Source organism: Carettochelys insculpta, chromosome 11 (assembly GCF_033958435.1).
Source record: "Carettochelys insculpta isolate YL-2023 chromosome 11, ASM3395843v1, whole genome shotgun sequence".
NCBI classification, from domain to species: Eukaryota; Metazoa; Chordata; order Testudines; family Carettochelyidae; genus Carettochelys; species Carettochelys insculpta.
This window is the reverse complement of record NC_134147.1, coordinates 11292501-11319401: the sequence shown is the minus strand read 5'-3', so window position 1 is coordinate 11319401 and position 26901 is coordinate 11292501. Positions and strand designations below refer to the sequence as shown.

The following is a 26901-nucleotide window of genomic DNA, read 5'->3' as shown; positions in this document are numbered from 1 at the left end:
ATGCTGGGGGCTCTACCTCCAACCCACACATGAAGCTCAGGCACCAGCCCCCCCATCTCCCCCCATGCATGTGGGACACAGCTCCTACCCTGTGCCCACCACCCCTGCAGACTCACCTCCATCCTCCGGACAGCTCAACACCCTGCCCAAACTCCTGCACCCCAGCTCTAACCCCTCCCACACCCCATATCAACTCTACCCCCCGCCCCCCTGAAGCCCTAACCTACCCCAGCCTTAACCCCTTGCCCCCCTCCCATACCCCAACCCATGGCCCAAACCCTCCCCAATTTACACAAAATTTGAGGTACATGAGGGTTGCGTTCCACACAACCCTCACATATCCTGGGGGACTACTGTAGGTGATTTCCAGCTTAGGGTGGACACAGAATTACTTTGGTCTATTCTCAACACATTTGCAGCCTGATTTTTGAAGAAGGAGTCAAAAGACTTGGGTTAGAGATGGCGGGAAGCAGCAATGACACAATCTGGAAACTGATCTTTTTGAGACCGATGATATCTGAACCAGCATTTTGGCCTGGTCCATTATCAAGACAATGGCAATTAGCATTAGTCAAATCTTAATGCGGGTTTTGATTTCATCCACCCCAAAGTATTTAAATCCAGAGGCTTTGGTTTGAGTCACCTCCTGTTCCCATGGTTCAGGTAAGCATGGGGGTTTCTAGATATTTGAAAATAAATCTAACAAAACCTCCCACTCATCACTACCCATTAGTAAATTAAGTAACTGAAATCTTGAAATTTAGATATAGGCAATGCTGGAGGGGAGGGAAGCAGAAAACACAGACCCTTCATATTCAGTTTAGAATCATAATATTTCTTAGAATCACTTCCTGTGATGTGTTAGCAACAGATTCCCAGCTACATTGAAATTTCATGCCTAGAAAAACCTACAACTAGGTTAAAGCAATTGGCCTATGATGAGCAATACAATAGCAGCAGTAAAGAGGATGAGGAGAGTTGTGAAGTGCAGAATTGTATTTTAAATTGGATGGTATTCACTAGCTTTATAATCAGAAGACGGAAACACAGTTACACATGAAGCTGAGAGTAAATCAAGTAGTCAACTATAATTCTATCCTTCGTATGCTAAAAACACACCCACAATAAATGCAGCCAATAACCAGGGGCTTCATTTTTCAAAATGTTTTAAAGGATTTGGACTCCTGCTTCCTGCTAAATATCAATGGGAACTGCACATTCAAATCTCTTAAGAAGATCTGACTTACCAAGCCTGAACAGATCAGGACACTTGCATTGGTTTCCAAGTATACTTCATAATTTGTCAGACACAAGATTACAAAGTTTAGGAGTTAGATGAAATGGTACTGGAGACTGGATTACAAACTGTTCAGTTAATGCTTGTTTTTATCAAAGTTATCCCTAGGGTATTTACCGCATAGTTTGGAGAATGTATGATCAATCTCGATTTCAGGGAGGAATGTCAGGTGCACTGAAGTGCGTGTCATGTACGGAAATTCAATTCACTGGGACGGTATGGGTCAAAACACTCACAGGATTAAAGATCTGCCTTTATTTTTGCAGCTCATGCAGAGGAGAGATGTTCCACTATCTTATGAAAAGGGGAAGGCCAGGGACGGCTTGCCCATCATCTCTGTGGGAGCAGTGTGCAGTCAGACAAAGGAGATGAACAGGAAGTGTCCCTTTAAAATATAAGCTCTCTGAACTGGGATTGACCCAAGTCTCCCCCAGCACACTTTGAAGAGTAACGTGAATGAAATTTAGAGGAAGGAATGTGAGATGTTTGTGCTTTCTGAGAAAAATAAACAGAGTTACAGCTCTGTTACTGACACTGGACAGGAGGGCTACACATGATTGTATTGACAGGTGTGTGCACAAGGCTCATCACTGGCACAAATCCTCTCAAAATCCTCAATGTTTTGTGACAAATGCCTTCCAATTTTGCCAGATTTTTTCCTTTTTCTGAAAACAAAAGGCAGCTTTTGCATGTTTAAAAAATCTTTTTGGCAAACCCTACAGAATGGAAATTTCTCTCTTGGGAAATACATAAAAATGTAAGCGACATTCTGCTTTGCAAAGCTATGTTAAAAGTTCCCTTTGGATCTCTTTTGCAAGTGTGACTGAAACACAAGTTCTCTCATCTGAATATTCAGAAATCAAAAACTAACATTAAATCTCTTTGTGCATATTACAAGTGAAGCCCTCTCCCCGCTGAAATCAATGGGAATTTTTGCCATTTACTTCAATGGGCCATGGTTTTATTTTGAGAGTGGAGCTCTTCCTGTATCTATCATGTAGCAGTACAGTTGAGGCAAACAAGGGTACACTCAACAATTTTAGACTCAACCTCACAAAAAACTTCCCAGCTGGAGGCACAGGAGGACAATGGCACAGAGCGCCTAGAGAAGTCACAGATGCTTCTCTATGGAGGTTTTCGGAAAGAGGCTCGATAGTCTTAGATGGCAAAAATCCTACTTTTTGGCATAGTGTTAGCCTAGGTGGGTCTGATGGTCCCTCCTAACACCTTGACTCTAAATGACCCGCACAGGTCTAAATATTTAACAGGTCTCAGATAGCGGAGTTTCAGAAAAGGGTGAATCAGTCAAAGCTCTGCCCACAGGAGTTGTGGGGGTTTTTGCTTGTGTGTGACAAAAGACATACATAGCAACATCTCTCTATATATACACATGTATAATTTTTGTTCTTCCCAGGTGACAGAATGATATCATCCCCATTCAAATACATGTGTCTGCAGGACAGAAAGACTTGGGGGAGGTTGCTGTGAGCAGCTCTAGGGAGACCGTAAAGGAGGTGGGGGTGAAGCTGGACTGCCTCCAACCACAGATGAGTGGAGGAGCTAGGAGCAGCTGCTGCTGCCAGACACGGCAGGGAGAGGCAGTGTCACTCAAAGCTCACTGGCTGCTCCCAGGTCCTCCCCTGCCAGGTGAGTCCAGGGCCAGTGGTGGGGAGGCAGGGGGAGGGGCCATAACAGTCTGAAGCTAGAGACAAAGGGGCACAGGAAGGTGGGAAGAGGCAGGGGAGGATCTGAGCAAAATGAGTAGCACAGACAAAGCCCAGCCCAGCACACACACCCAATCACCCTGGGGACATGTGCACCCGAGCTCGACTGGGGTGGGGTGTGCGCAGCCTCTGCCCAGCTGAAGTGTATGGTGTGGGGTAGTGACTCCAAGCAGAGGTGTCCCTTTAGCCCCACAGGTACGACCCAGCCCTGGGTGGCTGGAGCAGCGGGCTGCTAACCTATTAGAAGCCCGGGGGCCTACCGTGAAACCCCCCCAGTCCCTGGCACGCGCGCACGCGCACACACACACACACACACACACACACACACACACACACACAGATGCAGAGATACACACACAGAGTCCTGGTCAGGGCTTTACAGACAGGTGGGAGCTGTGCCTGCTGCCCAGGGGTGTCTCCACCAGTAGTGGCAACCTGAGCTCAGCTCTGGGCAGCACTTTCCCTCCCCAGTAGAGCAGACAGGCAGGCCTGGCGGTGGCAGCTGCTCCCAGCTTGACCCCTGAGCCATGGTCAGAGGTGGCCCAGCTCTTCCTTACTGCCCTGCCAGAGTCAGCCACAGCAATCTCCCCTCAACCTTCCCACGTGGCACACAGACGCAGTTCAGTGATGAGGTCATTCTGTTGCCCGGGGGAAAATCTGGTCATACTGCTCCCTGACCCCCAGAAAGGCTCTCTGCTAACAGTGGGGTTGGCAACCATAGCGAGCAGAGAGCACAGCCCCATAGTATGCTTTAGTAAAATTAAAGATGATAAACAGTAAGACAACCATTATTTTCAGGGTAGTACTTTCTAGACGTGTAAAATGACACAGTCTCCAGCCCCAAAGGCTTCCACTTGAAAAGGCTTGCTCCAGGTCCATGAGGGGAATTTAGACTAGATTTCAATATGGGAAATTGCTTTTGTTTTATGACATTATTTAAACTCCCCAGGGAACAAAATCACAATAATAAAGTGCTTGTGACTGGTCAGTGATGTTTCAATCATGTTCAAAACAGAAAGTAACTATTTATACTGGTACACTGACGTCTGTTGTCACTTAAGCCCTGATCCAGCACATAGCCCCATGCAGATGGGCTCTGGAACCCATGTGGAATTCACTGCAGTTCAGTCTCAACAAAGCTAATAATTGATTTATGGGGATAAGAAAAAATGTTTAAAGAAAACAGAAAACAAATTAAAGCTTTCAATTCTAGGGAATTCAAGTTTTACTTTCTCCTGGAAATGCCATTAGACTGACCCACACTCATAAAAGTGGTAATAATTTACTGAAGAGATCCCTTGTCACCTCACTGTCATACCTGCTCACACAAGTGACACAACTAGTCTTTATCACACTGCCAGCTTTCTTTCTTTCTTGATGTTGACTTCAATGAACTTGAGGCATCTCTCAGAAATCAAGATTCACTGTAGTGGGGTTACCATATGCAGGCAACAGGGTAAACAAATGTCCCAATTTTACAGGGCCAGTCCCAGTATTTAAAGGTTTTTCTTATTATAGGTTAGGGTGATCAACAGTTAAAGACTAAGAACCAAGATAGCTGTGCCTGAAGTGCACAGAGCCAGTATTATGTATTTATTTTTATAGTTCCATATGTCTCTCTATATAGATATAATATAGATAGATAGATATGTGCCTCAATGCCCTCCCTGTCCTTCAGAGCCAGGTACTCCCAGCCATGGTGCTCTAATCCAACCCCCACCCCTCACCCAGAGCCAGGACTCCCCCCCAGGTCCCTCCTCACCAATTCTAACCCAGTGCCCATTATGCCTGGGACTCAACAGAGCCACTGCTAGCGCCATGCTCTTCTCCCTCCAGGCGCAGGAGCACATGCACAGAGCAGCAGTGAGGAGTCCAAACGTGTATCTCTAAGCTGCATTTCATTGCTCAAAGAGCTACATACAGCTCAAAAGCTGCAGGTTGGCCACCCCGAGTTAGACACTAAGAGCCAAAATAGCTATGGATAAAGTGCAAAGAGCCACGTATTGTGTATTTATTTTGATCTATATAAATAAATAATATGTGGCTCAATGCCCTCCGCCTTTTCCAGAGCCAGCACCTTTCCACGCCCAGCTCCAACCCAATTTCCCTCCCTTCCCCAGAGCCAGGCACAACCAGACCTGTACCACTCTGCTCTAACCCAATGTTCACGGGAGCTGCTGCCGCTGCTTTCTTTCTTTCTTGATGTTGACTTCAATGAACTTGAGGCATCTCTCAGAAATCTCCCTCCAAGTGCACACAGACCAGCAGTAAGCACTCCAATTGGACGGCTCCCAGCAGCAGCCACATTTCATTGCTCATGGAGCTGCATAAGGCTTGAGAATCACGGGTTTGCTACCTGTTATAGGTGTTTACTATCCTTCCCATCCCCACCATGTCCTGATTTTTCACACTTGTTATCAGGTCACCCCAACTGGCAAGTACGGCTACAGAGAATGGTAGCTCTTCTTACTCAATCATTTTATTTAGGAATTCCAGTTAATTCTCAAGGAATACACCTTCTTAAAAGTTAGACAGATGTTCTTTTGTTTTTTTTTAAACTTACCTGACAACTTTGGTGCCATTACGGAATGCTTGGATGTCTACCACATAACTGCCCTCAGCATGGGCTACCAAGTTGATCTCTGAAAATTGCACCTGTAAAAAAGACTCAGATAAGTCAACTTGCTTTAAAATTTTAACTTCCTTCTCTTTGTTTTAAACATTAGTGTTTAATTGCCAATACTGTGCCTGAAGCACAACTAGCATTGAAATACTTTCCACTTAAAAAGCCTGACGCGCGCGCACACATCATGCATTTGTCATAATTCTAACATACTAAAAGAAAAAAATGGGCTACAGGATGAATATATCTAAGAAAGGGCCTTTTTGAAGCTCAGATACAGGATGAAGATATTTCCTTCTTCATCTTCCTCTTAAGTATATGTTTTAGAAATGTGTGTGTGTCTATTATCTGTTCATCAATCTATGAATCTGTTTGTTCAAAAACTCCCAAATGGTTAAGAGCTATGACCACCACATTTGATAAGCAGTTTCTTATCATATCTTAAAGCAAGGTCAGGATTTGGTTTTGCCGGGATACTGGGACATGCATAGACTGCAATTGTTTTGTATCAAATGGAAAAAGAGGGGTGTGAAAGCAGGGACACCTATAATCACACATGGCCACAGGGGGAGAGCAAGCCCAGGGAATAGTCAGTTATTCTCATGAATGACCATAAAGGGGCAAGTCATTGTCAGATTGTCAGAGCACAGCCCGTCATCTCGGCCTGTCCAGGAAGCAGCTACTGACTGGCAGGCACAGCCTCTGCCACCCCAGCCACACCTGGGAGCACCAGCAGCTGGCCTGAGCATTCCACCCTGCCCTTGGGCCCACCCCAGGGAATGCCAGCAGGCAGTCTGTGCACACACACTCCTACCCTGGAAATAGCTCTTGGGCAGGGTACATGGCCCCTGTGCCTGGTGGGCCCCAGCCTCAGCTCTGGCAATGCCAGATAAGGCTCTAGTCTGAACAGAAAATGACTGATATTTATTCTTATTGCATGTGGTATTTCAGGGCAAAATTAATAGAGAAACTACCTCAATTTGTAGCCTTCCAAAAATCATATTACCAAACTCTGATTTAAAGGCAAATATATAAACAGAACTCCTTAAAGGTGTTTTCTCACACAGAAATGTGCCCTATACAAGGGCAATAATTCAATTCCATGCTGTTTGTGAATACAGTGACATGGTGATCCTCAGTTATTTGAGATAAAAGGGCAGGGCGCTTTTTATTTATGTATCGCCTTCCACCTTCATCAACTCACTGTGCTCCCTACTGGACTACTTCATAGCAGAATAACTGAAATGCAGCCAGCAGTGGCCTGTTGGTGGATAAATGATGGCATCTTTTCTTCCCCAGTACAGAAAACCCACAAGGCTTCACTGCTGAAAACTGTAGCCAATGGGAGTTTGTCTGAGTAACTCCTGTGTAAGAGTCTCCAAGCTTAGCCATGCAAAGTGCTGCCTAATCAGACCCAATCCTGAAAGCATGTGCTTCACTTTAAGCATGTAACTAACTCACTGAATCTTAATACATGCTTTAGTGATCTCCTGGACTGCTCTGGACCTTGCAGAAGGAAGTCCTCGCATGCAGTTTTAAAATAAAATTGATAACATATAGACTGTACAGTGGAAATGTCAGAAGCGATGAACATTCATCTAAGACCTGAGGCCATTATAGTAACTTCAATTAAGAAATTGTTTATTTTGATATTGACCTCTAATCTTTTCCAATCACTAATCAGGTTAAAAAAACAACTCCAGGCACCTGCTTCCTCATAGCACCTAATCATGTTTTTTGCCATTTAATTAATAAATTGACAAGTGCTAGAAAGGCTGTAGGTTTATTTTTGCACCCAATGAATGGGTCTAAGTGCTCCAATGGACAGCAAGCCAAATTCTTGACATCTATGTTGGGAAGGAGGAAAAAGATTTCACAGAGCAGGAAAGTGCTCTTAAATTCAGAGCAACGGGGAGAGAGACTCCTGAGGGAGCCTGTATAAAAGATGCAACGTGCTATCCAATTTCTGGGTATAACTGTGTTAACAAAGGCAGCAAGTGGTAAGGCAAATGTGGCACTAAGAACTGGCTCTGCTCAGGACTCAGTGGTGATGAGGATCTGATCATGTGTCCACTCTCCGTTTTGTTAGGCTGCTCTTTCCTCTGTGAACTTGTGTGCGCAGTGCCAAGGTAGGCAGGCCTGCACGTAAGCTTTCCTTGCAATTTTGAAGTGCTGCACTTGAGCCATATGCTGTTTGTTCAGTTTCTCAGTCTTCTACTCCTGTATTAAGTTGTTCAAGGAAGTCCCAAATGCTGAGAAAGCATTGCTGGCATTTACTAACGATAAAATACTAAAACGGTGTCAGTGACTCAATTAACTTTGCAGTAGGAAACTCCTGTTACCATGGGATTAGTTGGGTCTAGAAAAATAAACTGCTTAAACTTCCACTGTCCCAGCCATAAAATTAGGTCCCAGCTCTGTGACTAGTGATCCTTGAGCCCACCTGGCACTCCAAATGAGTGTAAATGGATCTCCACACAGCTACTGCTTGTATGACATGACTACAAGTTTGGATGTACGTCTGAACTACGTTTTAGGTCCAGATAACATGCATCCTTGTTCCCTATCCTTCAGTGCTCTTGCTAATTTCTCCACAACTTTTCATGCATCTGAGTTAAAAATGTGGATCAAATCCTCAGCTCACATAAAGCAACGTGACTCCATTCAATTCAGTAGAGTATACTGAGTGCATATCCAGTACATTGGATTTATATTACCTGAGGACTTGCTCATATTTTCTTTCCTTATCATCTTATTCAAAAATTTCAGAGGCAATACAATCCTTTTTAAGTGGAAAAAATATGGAAAATATTCATGGCTACATTCCCTTTTATAAAGCAGTCACTGAATATACAGAATGGGCTGATAACATATTTCAGAAATCCAGTTCAAGTGACAGCTGTATAAATCTTCTACGGATTTATCCATATTTTACAAGTAAGTGCTGCTAACACTGCAACTGAAGTACATGTACATTTATTCCAATCAAGAAGGTAACCTGAAAAAGCCAACATTTAGTCCCACTTACTGTTTTGGAAATCAGTTAGCTGTAGTTAATGCTTCTGAACATTTCATATTTTGACCACTAAGCAAAACTCTGAGGCTATTCTAGTAAAAGCTGTATTAAAATGAAAATAAACACTTGAAACTTGTATTGCTGTCTCCTGAGGCTGCATCCCGGAGCCATAGCAACTGGTGGGATGCACCAGAATCAGGTCACCAGGCTATACCTTGCCACGCCACCACACCAAGGACATTACAGCAAACAGTTAATGGGTCCCTCCCTCAAACGTACCCCTCTGCTTAAGCTGGTTTGATCTTGCCACATTCACAGTTCTCAGCATAATTTCACAGTAGTAAAATTTTCATGACGTTTCTCTGCTGCTTAAGAAATTTCATAGAAGAGTCAGCAAATTTAAAGGCTATTTAACCTACTTACACACTCAATCTTCAAGAGACTACATAGAAAATGATAAATGTTAACATTTAGAGTAAATAATTTAGTTACCTGTTCAACTTTGATGTCGTATTCCCCATGCACCTTTTTCCCACGGAAACACTTGCCCCTAGAAAAAGAAAAATCTCGCTAAATTATGTACAGTAATACATATACATAAGTATATTTGAAAGGATGTGCAACAATGGGTAGCCAGATTTAGTTTTGACATGATTTTATTTATAGGTATATCTACATAATACGTTATTACTCAACAATCTATTTTGCATACCCGTTTCCTCATACCAGACATCTCTTTCTTTCCAACTATGATACTCAAAAACTTAGTATGCTAGGTGGTATCCACAATGTTATGACACACTTTTATGATTATAATAATAAAATGGTTACTGATGACAAAATGTGATTCCATTGAAAACAAGAGCAAAATCTCATTTATTTTATGCAAATAGGGCCCTATAACAGATTGTGTCAATAAATATGTTTTCAGCTTACCCAGAAGCCTATTCTAGGAGACACTCTGCAAAATCTTGCTCAAAAGATCAAAGAGTTGTGATCTACCTTTTAAATAAGCTTTCAGTGATGACCCCAGGATTGGCGCTCAAGGAAAATTTTACTGAAACAACACAGAATCTTTCCTTCAGCTGTAGAGGCAGGTCACAGGTTAGATCAAAAGGCTTGGCAGGCCGGTTCTGACCCACAGGCAGGAACTTGCCCACCTTTGCTCTTAACAAAAATCAAATTCTTCTGCTCGAGCAGGATCCCCTCTCCCCAATCTACCCCTGCAAAAAACACTAAACAACCCACCATACTGCCATAGAATGTCTTCCCAAGCATCAAAACTTGCTTGCACAATAAGAAAAAGAACTTGAGACACAACATATAACTGTGACATCTGCAACAACATTTATTATACCACAACTTTTCTTGCTGTGAGAAAACAATTATGAATTTGAATAATTAATCTTGGCCAATTTATTCTTCCATTGAAATAACTGAAAATTCACCAATGATGTCAATGGTAGCGAATCAGGCCCCTAGTAATTAACTGCCAAGGTAGTCTCTGGCTAATGTATTTACCAAGTATTTATTAGCAGCAGAAGATAGCTGGCACAGTAAAAAAAAACAGATAAATTTAATTTTCAGTGTGCTGTGGGTTGCAAAAAATGTGCTGCAATTAAGTCAGTACATATAATTGGCAAAGAGAGAACAAGTAATCAAAATCTGTTAGATATAATTGTTTATTTGACTTTTTGCAATAAAGAGAGACGTTGTAATAGGTTTAAGTTTCACTGCTTTGCTTACAGAAAATACAGCTCCAGTACACATGGTATTAGGTATTTCTTTTTTTGCTAGTGATTTATATAGAAATTAAATGTATAATTCCGTAATTTTTATCTAAAAAATTATTAATCTCAACTCTTACTTTCCGATTCCATTCTGAAATACCATGGGCTTGTCTAATTTGCCCCCAACTCCGAAGGAAGCATCAACATTTTGAGGAGTAAAGGCACTTTGAAGTAGCGCGAGCACTTCAAAGTGACTCAAGCTATATGCATGCCAGCACTTCAAAGCTGCGGTGGTGAGAATTAGCCTAATGAAGTGCTGCATATTCACCGCAGCACTTCATTAGTAATCTCCCATCACCCTGATTAACATGCCACCTTCGAAGATGGGGGCAAGTGTACACCCAGCCCATATGTTTACTGTGTAATTCATAAGTGAATTAGCCAACTGCAAGGCACATATCTCTACATCTTTTGCATATTAAAGAACTGTCAACTTAATTTTCATTATTTTCTGTGATTAACTTAATCCAGTTTCCACACACATTCTTCAAACAGTGTATCCTAAAACCATTTTTTTAAATTTTCCTTTGAAGTATTGTATAATGAACTATTATTTAAAAAGTGTTGTCCTCAATGGAGAAACTGAATGAACAGCTATATAATGGAAATGCTGAAAATCAGTTCACACAAAGTTCTTTCAAATGCACAGAGTAAAAATTCTGAAAAATTGCAAGATGTATTTTTGCTAAATTCTTTCATATACAGGAATTTTAGACGTACTTATAGCTATGGATGGTACAATACATTCAGGCCAAAATGTGACTCTCCTTTTGACGGTTTTGCTTTAATACAAATAGTCAACAAGTGGGAACTCTTATCCAATCACAACGCAGAGCCAGAATACAGCTATTCCAAAATTAGCATGTAGTAGTTTTAAAAGATGAACTGTTTCATCTATCCATATGGTAAATATGTTTCATGACAACTGTTTGAAGATGCTTAGAGGTTTTTAATGCTGGAACACGAGTTTGCAAGGTGTGAATTGGGAGAGCTTCCTTCCAGGTGGGCCTTCAAGGACTGATTAGATTGGAGGCAAAGGCTTTGAGCCCGGCCTAACCAGCTAGCAGCTCTATAAGAAGGCAGCCCCAGCGAACCCTGTGACCAGCGAAGAGGGAGTTTGCCTGGGAAAGCATCCTAGAGGAGCTCAAGTGAGTGTGGCATTTCAGAGGCTGTGTTGTGAGCTGGTGGGTTGAATTTCTGTCTGTGGTGTCTGTGCATTTGTTTCATTTTGCAGTGAGGGGCAGTTTGCATAGCTACCTGGGTGCCTGAGCATCTGTTTTGCAGAGAGAGGCAGCTGGAAAGCATGTTTGGCAGTTTGGCGAGTTTGCAAGGTGTGAATTGGGAGAGCTTCCTTCCAGGTGGGCCTTCAAGGGCTGATTAGATTGGAGGCAAAGGCTTTGAGCCACGCCTAACCAGCTAGCAGCTCTGTAAGAAGGCAGCCCCAGCGAACCCTGTGAGCAGAGAACAGAAGCAACTAACAGGGAGTTTGCCTTTGGTAGGAGCCCTATACTTGTTTTTACCTTCTTATATGGTGTTTCTCTTGTGCCCTTCAAGGCGGCACTAGAAACAAATAAGGGATCTCTGTTAAGGGAAAAAATGGAGAGTGATATGGCTGGTGAGAGGTCTGTTGTTGTGACCTGCATGTCATGTGCCATGTTTGCCTTCCTCCCGAATGACAGAAAGGATTTTCTATGTACCAAGTGCAACCTGGTAGCCATTTTAGAAGAGAAGGTTAAAGGATTTGAGGCACAAATATCAACCCTCAGGTCCATCAAAGAGGGTGAAGGCTTTGTGGATAGCAGGCAACAGATAATACTGCAGGAACAGCAGGCTACCCAAAACAAGGAGGAGAACTGGAAGCATGTTACCTCCAAGAGGAGAAAACCAGTTCAAGTCTCTCCAATTCCAGTAGAGTTAAGTAACCGCTTTCAGCCTCTCCCCACAGGTGATATGGTGGAGATAATTGGGGCTGATACAATCCCTGGGAGGTATCTGAAAGAGTCCCCACGGTTTAGAAAGCATGGGATGCACAGTCCTAGGGATGGGAGTTCTATGACCACCACCCCTAAGAGAAAAAAAATGAGTGGTGGTGGTCGGGGACTCCCTCCTAAGAGGGACGGAATCATCCATCTGCTGTCCGCACCTAGAATCCCAGCAAGTTTGCTGCTTGCCTGGAGCTAAAATTCGGGATATTACAGAGTCGCTGCCAAAAATTCTTAAACCTGTAGACTATTACCCCTTCCTACTTCTTCATGTAGGAACCAATGATACAGCCAAGAACAACTCTGACAAGATCACGGCAGATTACATAACCTGAGGAAGGAAGATCAAGGAATACAGAGCACAAATGGTCTTCTCTTCTATCCTCCCTGTGAAAGGAAGAAGTCAGAGTAGGGGTCATCGAATCACAGAGGTAAATGCGTGGTTGTGTAGGTGGTGTAGCAGGGAAGGATTTGGTTTCTTTGACCATGGGACTCTGTTTCATGAACAGGGATTGCTGAGAAGAGACAGGATCCACCTTACTAAAAGAGGAAAGAGCATCTTTGCGGGCAGGCTTGCAAACCTCGTAAGGAGGGCTTTAAACTAGGTTTGTCGGGGGACAGTGACACAAGCATTGAGGTAAGTGGGGAAGGAGGAGGGAACAATCAAGTGGGTTTCCTGGGTGAAGAGGAGAAAGTGGGCCAATCAGCCCCTTCTCTAAGATGCTTGTACACTAATGCCAGAAGCCTAGGGAACAAACAGGAAGAATTAGAGGCCCTGGCACAGTCAAACAAGTATGTGGTGGTTGGAATAATGGAGACTTGGTGGGACGATTTGCATAGCTGGAGCACAGTCATGGATGGTTATAAAATGTTTAGGAAGGACAGACAGGGCAGAAAAGGAGAAGGAGTTGCGCTCTATGTGAGGGAGCAGTATGATTGCTCAGAGCTCCAGTATGAGGAAGGAGAAAATCCAGTTGAGTGTCTTTGGGTTAAGTTTAGAGGTGGAAGTAAGAGAGGTGATGTTGTAGTTGGTGTCTGTTACAGACCACCAGATCAGGGAGATGAGATAGATGAGGCTTTCTTCAGGCAGCTAAGTGAAGCTTCCAAATCACAGGCCCTGGTTCTCATGGGAGACTTTAATCATCCAGACATTTGTTGGGAGACCAATACATCAGCACATAGACAATCCAGGAAGTTCTTGGAGAATGTTGGGGATAACTTCTTGGTACAAGTGCTGAAGGAACCGACCAGGAGTCATACACAACTTGACCTGCTGCTCACAAACAGGGAAGAACTAATAGAAGAAATAGAAGTGGGAGGGAACCTGGGCTGCAGCGACCATGAAATCATAGATTTCATGATCTGGACAAAAGAAGAAAGGTGAGTAGTAACATACAGACCCTTGATTTCAGAAGAGCAGACTTTGACTCCCTGAGAGAATGGATGAGCAGGATCCCTTGGGAAATAAAGATGAAGGGGAAAAGATTTGAAGAGAACTGGCAGTATTTTAAAGTAGTCTTACTGAAGGCACAGGAACAAAATCCCGCTTGCATAGTAAGAAATGCAAACATGGTAGGCAACCAGCTTGTCTTAACAGGGAAATCCTTAGTCAGCTTCAATTCAAAAAGGATGCATACAAGAAATGGAAATGTGGACAGCTGACTAAGGAGCAGTATAAACATATGGCTAGAGAATGCCAGGCAGTAATCAGGAAAGCAAAAGCACAATTGGAACTGCAGCTAGCAAGGGATGTGAAGAGTAACAAGAAGGGTTTCTACAGGCATGTGAACATTAAACAGGTTATCAGAGAAGGTCTGGGGCCATTACTGGATGAAGAAGGTAACCTAGTGACAGATGACGCAGGAAAAGCTGAAGTACTCAATGCTTTTTTCGCCTCAGTCTTCACAGACAAAGTCAACTTCCCCATGACGGTCCTAGACGATGCAGTATGGGAAGGTGGAGGGCAGCCATCTGTGAGGAAGGAACAAGTTCTGAGCTATCTAGAAAAACTAGATGTGCACAAGTCCATGGGTCTAGATTTAATGCACCCCAGGGTACTGAGGGAATTGGCAGAGGTCATTGTTGAACCTTTGGCCATTATCCTTGAAGACTCTTGGAGATCAGGGGAGATACCGGATGACTGGAAAAAGGCAAATGTAGTGCCCATCTTTAAAAAAGGAAACAAGGACAATCCAGGGAACTATAGACCCGTCAGCCTTACCTCAATCCCTGGGAAAATAATGGAGGGAATCCTCAAGGAATCCATTTTGGAGCACCTAGAAGAGGGGAAAGTGATCAAAAGTAGCCAACATGGATTCACCAGGGGCAAGTACTGCCTGACCAATTTGATTAGCTTCTATGATGAGGTAACAAGCTCTGTGGACATGGGGAAGTCAAGGGATGTGATATACCTTGACTTCAGCAAGGCTTTTGATACGGTCTCCCACAACATTCTTGTCCATAAATTGAGGAAATATGGATTGGATCCTTGGATTATAAGATGGATAGAAAGCTGGATGGTGGTCTGTTTCAAGCGGAGTGCCGCAAGTCTTGGTTCTGGGGTCGGTGTTATTCAACATCTTTATTAACAACCTGGATGAGGGACTGGATTGCACCCTCAGCAAGTTTGTGGATGACACAAAACTAGGGGGAGAGGTAGATTCATTGGAGGGTAGAGAGAGAATCCAGAGGGACCTGGATAAATTGGAGGACTGGGCCAAAAGAAATCTGATGCGGTTCAACAAGAAGTGTAGAGTCCTGCACCTGGGGCGGAAGAATCCTAAGCATTGTTACAGGCTGGGGCCGACGGGCTTAACATCAGTACGATGGAAAGGGACCTAGGAGTTATGGTGGATGAAAGGATCGTTATGAGCAAACAGTGTGCCCTTGTAGCCAAGAAGGCTAACGGCATACTAGGGTGCATTAGGAGGAGCATTTCAAGCAGATCTAGAGAAGTAGTTATTCCTCTTTATTCGGCACTGGTGAGGCCACATCTGGAATATTGTGTCCAATTTTGGGCCCCCCAGTATAAAAAGGGTGTGGATTTGCTGGAGCAGGTTCAGCAGAGGGCAACAAAAATGATTAAGGGGCTAGAGCACAAGACCTATGAGAACAGGCTGAGGGATTTTGGCTTGTTTAGATTACAGAAGACTTAGAGGTGATTTAGTAGCAGCCTTCAATTTTCTGAAGGGGAGCTCTAAAAGGAGGGTGAGAAACTGTTCTCAGTGGTGTCAGATGGCAGAACAAGGAGTAATGGTCTGAAGTTGAAGAGGGAGAGGTGTAGGTTAGATATTAGGAAAAACTACTTCACCAGGCGGGTGGTGAAGCATTGAAATGCGTTGCCTAGACAGGTGGTGGATTCTCCATCCCTTGAGGTTTTTAAGTCCTGGCTGGAGAAGGTCCTGGTTGGGATGACTTAGTGGGGGTTGATCCTGCTTGAAGCAGGGGGCTGGACTAGATGACCTCCTGAGGCCCCTTCCAGCCCTGTGATTCTGTGAATACAGTAAGCGTCAATGGAGGTACTACAGGCTCTGATTCAGGAAGATACTTACAGATGTACCTAACGAAGCGTGAGTAGCCCCTCCGAACTGAGTGAAAATACTTACATGCTTAAAGTTCAGTACGTACTTAAAAACTAATTGAATAGGGGCCAAAATGATCAGAGAGCAGATAGGATAGTCACAGATACACAATAAGGCCACTTATGATATGGATATCATGTTTAAGTTTCTTTAGCCAAACACATTGTTAATATGTTATGAAACATTCAGTTGTGTGCTCCTGGTTATTTTCTGGGCTAATCAATCACACGTTTGTATATGCTTTATTGTCTTTTCCACTGTTCACTGAAATTAATTACCAATGCACCCAAGCTCATTCAGACCACTCTAATACAAAAGCAAAGAAAACTCAGGTTTTACTTAATGTGTTTTATCATTAAGATGACAACAGCAAAACCAAGAATATATAAGGCCTGGGGAATAAAGTACATACTGGAACAGAAGGTCAGTTTTTGAAGATGCTAAACATAGCTACAAGTGAACAGCTCCTCAGAAAAAAGTCCTAGGTTTACAACAGCATATATAGGTTAATTTCCACAAAAGTCTCCATTAGAAAATTAGGGACTCAGCTTTTACAAAATGTTCCCACTGACTCCAGTTGCAAAACTCCTGTTCATTTCATTAGGAGCAGGAAAGGATTCTCCGTTGTATTTTCACTACAGTAATGGATGAGGGAAATATGGAAGGTAATAGACTGTAAAATTATTTTAATTTAAATAGAACAATACTGGCTCCAGAAATTAATGTTAAAACAAGGCTGACTTCTGCCATGCTGAAATATAAGTTTATATACAATTTAGCTTTATGAGGAAGTTTCAAAAGGCTATTTAAAGATCTCACATTGCTGCCTCTGACAAATTCCAGGAACTGATTAATTCCATCGCTGAGGAAATGGAAGTAAAAGTTTGTAAATTCATCTTTTAAAAGTTTATCCTTCAAAGAAACAGCAAAAGTTATTTCATTCTTTGGATGATTGGAGTCTATTTTATATCCTGGCACATGCACTACATTTAATTTAAGGTGAAATACTGATGGATTCACTTTTTTTTTTAAATATCCTTTGGATGAGCCAACCATTAAACAACTGATCTCAGGCGCAATTCACATTTCAACAAATTACTTCAGCTTTGAAAATAAACAGAAAGAGTAAGCACTAAGTAATGCCATCTGGAGCCTGACACCAAATGTTCAACATTATGGAAATAGAAATTCTTAAAGTGACTTAACTCCATAGTAGCATTAAAAACTGCAACGTGCCATATATTTACACTCTCAGCATTTTACCGTACACTGCACGAGTCTACTCTGCAAAAGTTTCACTAAAACATACATAACGGTCATGGATCCCTAGTATCAGATGAATAAACACTGGACAATTTTAATATATTTATTAGCTGTGTACTAGAATCTAATTCAAATTTAGATATTCCCCTTAATTACGAGAAAATGCAGTACCACCCTCCCTTAATTATTCCCAGCATGCCAACATTAGAAAAGTGCCGTTCTGCCATTTAAGACACATATTAAATGTATGCTCTTGTAGTAAAAAGGGGGTGGAAAGAATTAGCTCATACTTTAATGGTGGAGTTTTGCTCAAATACAGTGGGAAATTCCCACCAGGTCTTATCACTTTTGGCAATAAAGGCAAATTCCTCCATTTCAGCAGAAGCCTAGGACCTCTAGACATGGCATTTCTAAAAGAGTAGTGTAAGATGTCAGATTGAGAAAGATTAACAAAACATACTGCAGCAGAAGAAAGTAAAATACAGCAGATTGGTGATGACAGTGTAATGTGCAAGTGCACAGGACAGCAGCATAATGGATACCTTTTTCTTTCTCTGTGAAACTCCCTGTATAAACAATTGCTTGCTAGAACATAATGTATGTGAAATAGACAGGTATTAATATCCTCTACTGAAATTTGCCAGCATCAGCACTTACATAGAAGATCTTCTGAAAATGAACACAAATTATTACATAGGTTATATTCTGGGTAAAATCTCACACTTATTTAGAATCACACAACTCTGCAATATAATTGTCAATGATGCAGCTGAATGAGAGCTCAGTTTTAGATATCTAGGTTTGACAACAGCAATGAATAAAGTCGTGAAAATGTTAAAATATGCAGAATAACTAAGAGAGAGAAGATGGATGAGATAACACCTTGTACTGGAGTAACATCTGTTCATGATTTATGCAAGCTTAAAAATTTGTCTCTCTCACCAACACCAGTTGGCCCAATAATAGATACCATCTCACCTCCCTTTTCTCTCATATATCCTGGGACCAGCACAACCAAAACACTGCACACAAAAATGCAGTTTTCTTTTTAACAGAAGGGCACTACACTGTACACCCAAACCATCAAAACAAGAATATACATTTCTATAGCAACTTTATCATATCACAAAGCATGCCCAATAGACCAGGAAAGCATGCAAATTGGCCCTGTTTACAAATCCAAACTAAGGTGTTAAATAAGAAGCATAGCAGGGTCCCTTCCAGAATGTGGAAAAGGCCAATACAGTAAACCCTAGAAAAGCACGATTTCGAGTTGTGCTTAACTTACATTAACATAACTCAAAATCCAGCTCCCCCCGGCCCTGGCTCAACCTCCCCAGACCCCCAACCTGGTTCAACCCCCGCCCCCCCTGTGGCCCAGTTCCCACCCCTCTCCACCCCACTGCGGCTCAACCCCAACCCACCCCAGTTCCGGCTCACCTTCCTGTGCGGCTCCAGCTCAACTCCGCTCCCCCCTACAGCCCTAATTCACCCCAGGCTTAAACCCCTGCCTCCCTCCCACATCCCCAACCCACCACCAGGCTTAACCCTCCCCAACCCCAGATTTACCTTTCAAAAGGAGCTCCAGGTGCTCCTGCTGCTTCCCCAGCTGCAGAACGTGCATTCCACCAGGGAAAAAAGCCTCCCCCGCTGCCACTTACACGAAATTCGAGTTATGCGAGGTGCGTGGGAATGCAACCGTTGCATAACTCACGAGACTACCATACTAAGATATATATAGTTTCCTGGTACCAATTTTGCTAGGCACAATATTCCAACCTGCAGTTAACACTCACATGCTTGTATTAATTAATGCAATTGTTACATAACAATGAATGAGAAGGCAGCACATATCAATGTTCGGATTCTACAAATAATTTGAGACTGTTAAAACACATACGCTATAGTTTAGCACCTGTTCCTCATAGAAAATAGATCACTGGTCACAAGTATAACTTTAAAAAGTATGGCTCATGGACTGGACCTGCAAACCTTATGTGAGCAGTCCCTCTGAGTTCAACTGAGTCCACTTCCATGCATGTAAGTAAGTATGCAGGGCCAGAGTAAGAGAGATGCTTTCGGGGCCGCAGCACAGGAGTTGGAGACCTTACCAGTGTTCCCTCTAGTCTTTCCAGCCATGGGCGGAATAAATTTTGTTATGTTCACCAAGGCCTGGGCAGATGTACACCACCAACAGAAACACACATTACCCACGATAGGTGGCCGTGGGTGCTCTGCCAGTCAGCTGGAGTGCACCTGAATCTCTCCTGGGTGGCTGCCCAGGTGCTAAGTTTACCAGGAATGCTGGACCTCTCTCCCTCCCACACTCATCCTCCTGCCTCAAACTGCAGGCCCCTCCTGCAGACTGGACCTGTCTTTTTTGGACCCATTCTGGAGCCTTTGGGGCCCCAAGAATCAAATGGCCCCAAGCCCCCAGAAGAGTTAATCTGGCCCTGTGTTCAAAACAGAAAGAAGGCCTACAATGATATAAACTGTAATGAGACTACTTCTGCCCCCATATCAGGACACTGGCCACTGACTTCAATGGGGGAAAAGTTATGCCAATGTTGAGTGCTTCAGAAAACCTGACCCTCTTCTGTCTTGCTAACCACTAACATCTCATGGCCTCCTTACACTCTCCTGTACTGACCTGTCTGCATTTATTTGTTATTTCTTGCAGAATGTAAACTCTTTGGGCCATGACAGAACAGCCTTGGGAACCCCGTCACACAGGTCGCATGGCCAGCAACTCCTTCCAGGAGCCCCAGTGAGGCACACACTTAAAGGGTCCCCCCACTCCCGATGTCAGTTCCCTGCCCATGCTAACAGTTGCCTACCTTGCTGAGGGACAGTATAGCTAGTACATGGCTTACACGCTTGCTGTGACAAATTGCACTTTCCAGTTACCCAGGGTGCCACAGCAGCCTGAGAGGGCTTGTGTGAGCTCCACATGTCTACACCTCATCCCGACCAACCTCCTCTTCCTCTGGGGAGATGAGCCCAGCACCACCTTTGAAGAGCACGCCATGGCTGCAACACAGGCCTACCTGTGCTCGACCCCTCGAGTGCTTAGACAGGTCTGGAGGAACAGCACCAGTTCAAGGCATGGGGCAGTAGGATGATGGGCAGTGGCTTCCGAACTTCCACACATGGAAAGAAACCTTCCTGGATCTCTGCGCCTGGCTTCTCCCCACTCTCCGGAGACAGGAACCTGGCTGCAGTCTGCCATTTCCCTGGAGAAGCTCTATGGAAGCTCACCACCCCCAACAGCTAATGCTCTGTCAGGAACAAGTTCAACATGGGGAAATTCACTGTCTGGGCTGTCTTCGTACAGGTATGGCACTCTTGACATGGAGGCCCTGCATGGGGAGGTGTCATGTGGGGGGGAGGGGAAGCCCTGTCCACAGAGGACCATCTCATCCCACGCTCATACAGCCCTGCTGACTGGTGGGGTCCCGGAGAGCTCAGGGGGGTGAAAGAGGGATGGAAGGGAGCAGGAAAGTCCCCTGCGGGGCAGGAGCTCCCTCTCCCAGTCCCTGACTTGTGTGTTCAGTCACTTCCTTTTGCAGATCATGATGGCCATCAGCAGCATCCTGCTGTGGAGGGTTGTCCATCTAGCAGACATGGATGAGGTCATGGCCAGGTTCACTGTCCTGGGGTTCCCCAACTGCCTTGTGGCTATCAGCAGGACCGACCTCCCCATCCGTGCTCCAGACCACAGCACAGCCAGGTTCATCAACAGAAAGGGGTATCACTTCATTGTGATGCAGGTCCTGGTTGACCACCATGGACAGCTCTTCAATGTGTACATCAGGTGGTTGGGCCAGGCACACAATGTGTGGATGTTTTGCAACTCCAGCCTGTGCCAGAGGATGAAGGTGGGCACTCAATGTCCCTCGCTGGGAGCTGGTTGTTGGAGACATGAACCTGCCACTCTGCATTGTGAAGGATCCTATCTAGCCCCTCATGCCCTGGCTCATGAAGCCCTACACCACGTACTGCGGCATCCTGGAGTGGCTGGCTCACCATGGCTTAGAAGAGTGGAAGGGAGTAGCTGAGCAGTGAGGTGCAGAGAACCGTGCTGCTGCACTGCTTCCCTGCTCTCAGCTTCCTGCCACAGGGTTTCCAGGGCTCCCTGCAGCTTTAAGAATGGGCTGAGGTACAGACCATACAGCTGTGATTGCTGTGGACAGGGTGCCTCCCAGGCGCAGCTGGCCAGCACTATGAAGGACATTTCTGCCAACAAAAGGCCACCCACCTGGAGTGGCCACACTTGCTTTCTGATGAGAGATTCTGTCAAGAGAGGCTTTCTGCCTCCTGGGGGAATGCCAGAACACTTTTGACAAAAGTGCCACTTTCTGTCCACTTACAACTTTCTAGTGTAGACATAGCCCTAAGGTACAGGTCACTCAGAAAAAAATACATATGAGAAAAAGCAGAGGTAAGGTAGTTTTCAAAAACCACAGAACTGTGGTTAGTTTTTCTTGCTTTAGTCCAGCATGGGTTTTTATTTAGTTAGCACCAACAACTGCAGACCACTGCACAAATCATAGAGGAAGACATTGTCCATGAACCCTTTACAATGTAAGGGCTTAATCCTGTAAATGGAAGGATAAACAAATACAGATCTGCAACTACAGTCCTTGATTTAAAAAGGACAATTTAAAAATAAAATTTAAAAGAATTAGCATGGAAATGGACTGGACTGAGGAACTCAAAGATGTGAATGTGGGGGAGACTTGCATAGAATTCCACATGCGAAATTATTAAACTGAAGACGATGGGGATTAATTGAAAGGTAGATGAAGAAATTGTTAAAGATGAGTGACTACAATGGGTCATACTGAAAGGAGAACTGTCAGGATCAACGGAGGTTACTAGTGGTGTTCCTCGAGGATCAGTCTTGGGACCAATCTTACCCAATATTTTCTTGACAGCTGTGACAGAAAAAGTGGGAGTACACTAATGAACTTGTAGCTGACACAAAATCTGTAGGTATTGCCAATATGGAGGAGAACCAGGATATCACACAAGAAGATTGGAAAGACCTTGAAAATTGAAGTAATGGAATTGGGATGAAATTTAATAGTGCAAAGTGCAAGGTACCACATGTGGCGACTAACAGCAAAAACTTTTTGCTGTAAGCAAGGCACATATCAATTTGGAAGTGACAGAAAATAAGACCTGGATGTACACATTGAAAAAAGGATGACTATGAGATCACAATGTGATATGGCCATGAAAAAGGCTAATGTGATCCCAAGAGCTGAGGTATTTATAACAGGAGGTGAGAGTCTGATTATACAAGGCACCTGGGAGACTTCATACAGAATACTTTGACAATTCTGGTTTCCCATTTTAAACAAAGATGTATACAAACTGGAATAGGTGTAGAAAAGAGTTACACATGTGATCAGAGGAATGGAAAACCTATTTCATAACAGGAGAGTCAAAGAGTTTGCCTTGTTTAGCCCAACCAAACAACAGCTGAGGGTAGATATTACCGCTCTCTATAAATACGTCAGAAGGATACATACTGGGAAGGAAGAGGAGTTAAGTTAAGCTGAAATGGTGACACAAAAACAAATGGATATCAACTGACCTTCCAAAAGTTTCTTACGAACAGAAGAGTGAAGATCTGTAACAGTCTTACAAAGGGACCAGTGAGGGCAAAATATCCTAAGTGGCTTCAAGGCTCAGCTTGATAATATTTGGGAGAGGATGGTATTATGAAGGTTAGTGAAGCCTACAGTATATATCCAATCTGTGACTGCCAGTAGCAAAAATCCCTGATGGCCAGTGATGGAACACTGGATGAGGAGGGCTCTGAGTTGCTAAAGACAATTCTTTCCTGGTGTGTGGCTTTTGGGGCCTGCTGAAATGCTCACGGTTGGAACAGACTGCCATGTTTGCGGTTGTGAAGGAATTTTCCTGATGTCAGATTTTCAGAGACATTAGAGCTTTTTGGCCTCTCTCTGGAACAGGAGGTCTGGGTCACTGCAGGTTTAAACTAGTGTAATGGTAGGTTCTTTGTAACTTGAAGGGTACATCTTCACTACCAGGAAGCCTGACCTTGCTGGGGTCAATTTTCTGGAGTTCAATTTAGTGCACCTGGTAGGGACATGCGACATCAAACTGACAGAGCACCTACATCAGCACCAGTACTCCTGCCCCTCCTTAGGAGTAAGGGAAGTTGATGGGAGTGAAGGCTCTTGTCAACCTCCCTTAGTGGGGACAGCATGAAAGCCTGAATCAACATATGTCAACTCCAGCTACGTAATTGGTATAGCTGGAATGGCCTACCTTAATTTGATCTTCCACTACCATGTAGACCTGCCTCAAGTCTTTAAACCATGACAGGACTTCAGGAGTGGGTTGATAACTTTTTATGGCCAGTGAAGTCCAGGAGGTTAAAGTAGATGATGATAATGGTCCTTACTAAGCTTCAAGTCTAAGAATATTAGCACCTCAAGTTAAGTGGTTTGCCTATGATCTCATAGCAATGAAGTAAAAGATATAAATAAAATCCACATACCCTGCATCCCTGTCCATGGGAGCACCCTGCTCCCTTGAAGATCTGGAAAAAAGAATTTCCCAGCAGGCAGGCACACCTGTGTTTGATTCCAATGTCTCCTCATGTCTTAGCTCAACTTGCTCAATATTATTCACTGGCAGAAGAGGTAACTTATCCACAGCCAATATTACTACATACTTTTGTGAAAGTTATGGACACTATGCTTTCATCTTGCAAGCTGAATTTAAAACATTCCACAAACATCAACTCACCCATGGGAAGTAAAAATCATCCAAAATCACACCCTCTACTGTTTTTGTCACATAACCTCTAAGCAGTAGTTACCCTTTAGAATGGCTTTTAGAGAGATTCATGGAAGAAAAAAAGGTTAAATGGTGCTTCACCCTTCCCCCACCCCCCAACCTCAAGCTCAAAGGGAACCTCAGACTTAGACACTTATTAATTTTTTGGCATTTGATAGGCTAGAAAAGCATTTGCTCAATAAAAGTAATATTCCAATTCTCTCAGTCTGTTTTGGAATCTTATTTTGTTTTCATGTATCATCTCATTTTTTATTTGTACTACGATGAGGGCCCTCAAAAGCTGGAGGTGGCCTGGGCCTCTCCGGACCTGTGAGAGGCCCTGCTCCCAACATACTTTAAAGTGTTCCAGGGCCCAGCAGGGGGCACAAGGGTCTGGGATCAGGGGAGTCTCGGGTATAAGTGTAGTAGGACTTCTGGTTAGAGGCAGGACCCAGCAGGCTCAAGCCAGCTCCATATTGCAGGACCTGGGAGGCAGCACCACCTCCACTCCATTCATGCCAGCAGCCACCCAGCCTGGTTTGGCTGCGGTGGGGAGGAGGCTCAGCTCAAAAAGCTTGAAAACAGCTCAGGGTGCAGAGAGGTGTAGCTCAGGGTGTGGAAAGAGGGGCTGTGTGCAGGCAGGAACTAGCTGGGAGCTGTGTGTGGGCACAGGTTAGCTCAGGGTACAGGCAAAAAGTAGTTAGAGGCTATGGGCAGACAAGTGTAGCTAGAGATTTTGTGTGGGCAGGTGATAGCTTGGGGGCAGGCATGGGATAAATAGAGTGCATGTGCCAGGATGTCTCCCCTGCAGCCCCTGTTCTTGGAGGGGTCTGCCAGCTGTAGAGTCAGGTCCCACACCCTTGCAGCTCTTATTGGCTGTGTGAGAAAAGGGGCTGGGAGGTGGCCAGAGGCAGAGGTGAGTCTCTGGGACTGCCTTGTACTTTTACTTGTGTGCGGGTGGGGCACAGGGGTCTCCAGGGCTCAGGCATTCAGTCCTGCAGCTCCTGGCTTCATTGGCAGGAAAGCGGGGAAGAGCAGGGATCAGGGCTTCAGCTTAGGGGGAGAAGCATGCTGGGGACTGGGGGTCCAGCCTGGGGAGTGGGGAGGAATGGTGCCCTAGGGAGCAGGTCTTCAGCCTGTGGAGACGGGTGCACCGGGGATTGGGGGTTTCAGTCCTCATTTCCTGTCCTCAGCCCTGTGGGGTCACCAACTTGGGCATTCAGCTCTGCAGCTCTCAGTTTCAATGGGGGGCAGAGGGGTGCCAGGGATTGGGGCTCAGCCCCACAGCTGAAAAGCCGGGCAGACCTCAGGAAATGCTGCTGTAGGATGCAGAAGGGGAGGGGTGAGAAACATACCCCCCCCCCACCATCTGTCCCTTTATTTAGGCAAAAGCCAGAGCATTAGGTACAAAATTAGCACCATCTAGGGTTACAGAGAGTGCAGAAGTATGTTTGTACATAGAGATAGAGAACAAAAGTATACTTTAAGATACTGAAATCAGATTTTCAAAACGTGGTTTTACTGACAGTACTGTATACATTTACAAACTGTCCACGAACTCTATATTGCTATAGCTCTAAGTAAAATGTGCTTTTTAATCCTTAGGTTGAAAAGTACTGAACTACACAGCGAACCAAGGTTTTACTATATAATCTAATACATGTAAATGTAAGTTTCTAAAGATCTAGTATTTCCTTTACATTGTGCAACCTAACATCTCCAGTTTTGTTATATGAAATCTGCTGTATTCCTTTTGACTGCACTGAAGTTTGCACTCTCACTGTTAGCACATAAAGCACAACACAAAAACATCTTGGGACAGTGGTTTCCAAACTGTGAGGCACTCCCAAGGGAAGCATAGAGGAATATTTGGGGGGTGAGCAGGGCCTGTGCTAGTTCCACAAGGTGAAGGGCAAGATAAGGGAGCACCCACTTCCAGACCTGCTGAGGGTAGGCAGGTTTGCAGAAATTTTGGTGGTACTCAGAATGGCCAGAGCCAGCATCCCTCCCCCACTCAAACTCCCTCCCATCCACCTGCTTACGGCTCTGAGAGGGAATTCTGCTGGGAGAGGGATGAGGGCTACGGGATGTAGTTTGGGTTGGGGATGGGGTGCAGGCTCTGAGATGAAGTTAAGATGCTGAGTGCAGGCTCTGAGCTGTGGCAGGGGAATCGAGGGAAGGAGAAAGGAGGTTTTCTGAGCAAATTTCCAATCCATCATCATCTTCTCTTCCTGACTTCTTCTTCGGCAGGAAGTTAGTGAGTCAGTTGCCACAGATCTTGGCTGACGAGTGTGAAGATGGCCAGTGGATACACAAGATTTTACAGAGGCAATTATGGATAACTGTCTGGATTATTTTTTGTCAGTCATCTTCATAAATGTGAGGATCAATTTTCCACAAATTAATTTTTTTATTGTCTTGTGCAAGAGTTTTTACCTACTGAAATGGAACTGATTAGAATTACTAGTCTATCACTTTGGCTAAATACAGAAGCAGCTTCCCCTCCCTTGGTGTTCACATCTCCAGATCAACTGCTGGTAGTAAGCCTCACCCTTCCTGACTGAGCTAATCTTGTTATCCCCGCCCTTGCTCTGGCTTATTTATACCTGGCCATGCAGATTTCCAAGACCAGCATCTAATGAAGTGAGTCTGAGCTCATGAAAGCTCATGCTCAAAACTTTTCTGTTAGTCTACAAGGTGCCACAGGACCCTTTGTTGCTGTTATAGTCTGTCACCAGAATGATGTAAATTTTAATAGCAGTACTCCACTACCAGCTCTTCACCGAGTAACACTGATTATTTTTACAGA

At 44.2% G+C, this 26901-nt stretch overlaps 1 protein-coding gene across 3 annotated transcripts in view; it reads right to left on the bottom strand.

Moving 5' to 3' along the window:
• The window catches only part of SYN2 (synapsin II), a 408886-nt gene that overhangs the window by 243883 nt on the left and 138102 nt on the right, over positions 1-26901 (bottom strand). For all 3 annotated transcript variants that reach the window (XM_075005593.1, XM_075005591.1, XM_075005592.1), the window contains exons 2-3: positions 9153-9210; positions 5585-5676 (exon numbers count right to left, since the gene is read on the bottom strand). In XM_075005593.1, the coding sequence (XP_074861694.1) occupies positions 5585-5676; positions 9153-9210 (150 nt within the window). The remainder of the gene's footprint in view (positions 1-5584; positions 5677-9152; positions 9211-26901) is intronic.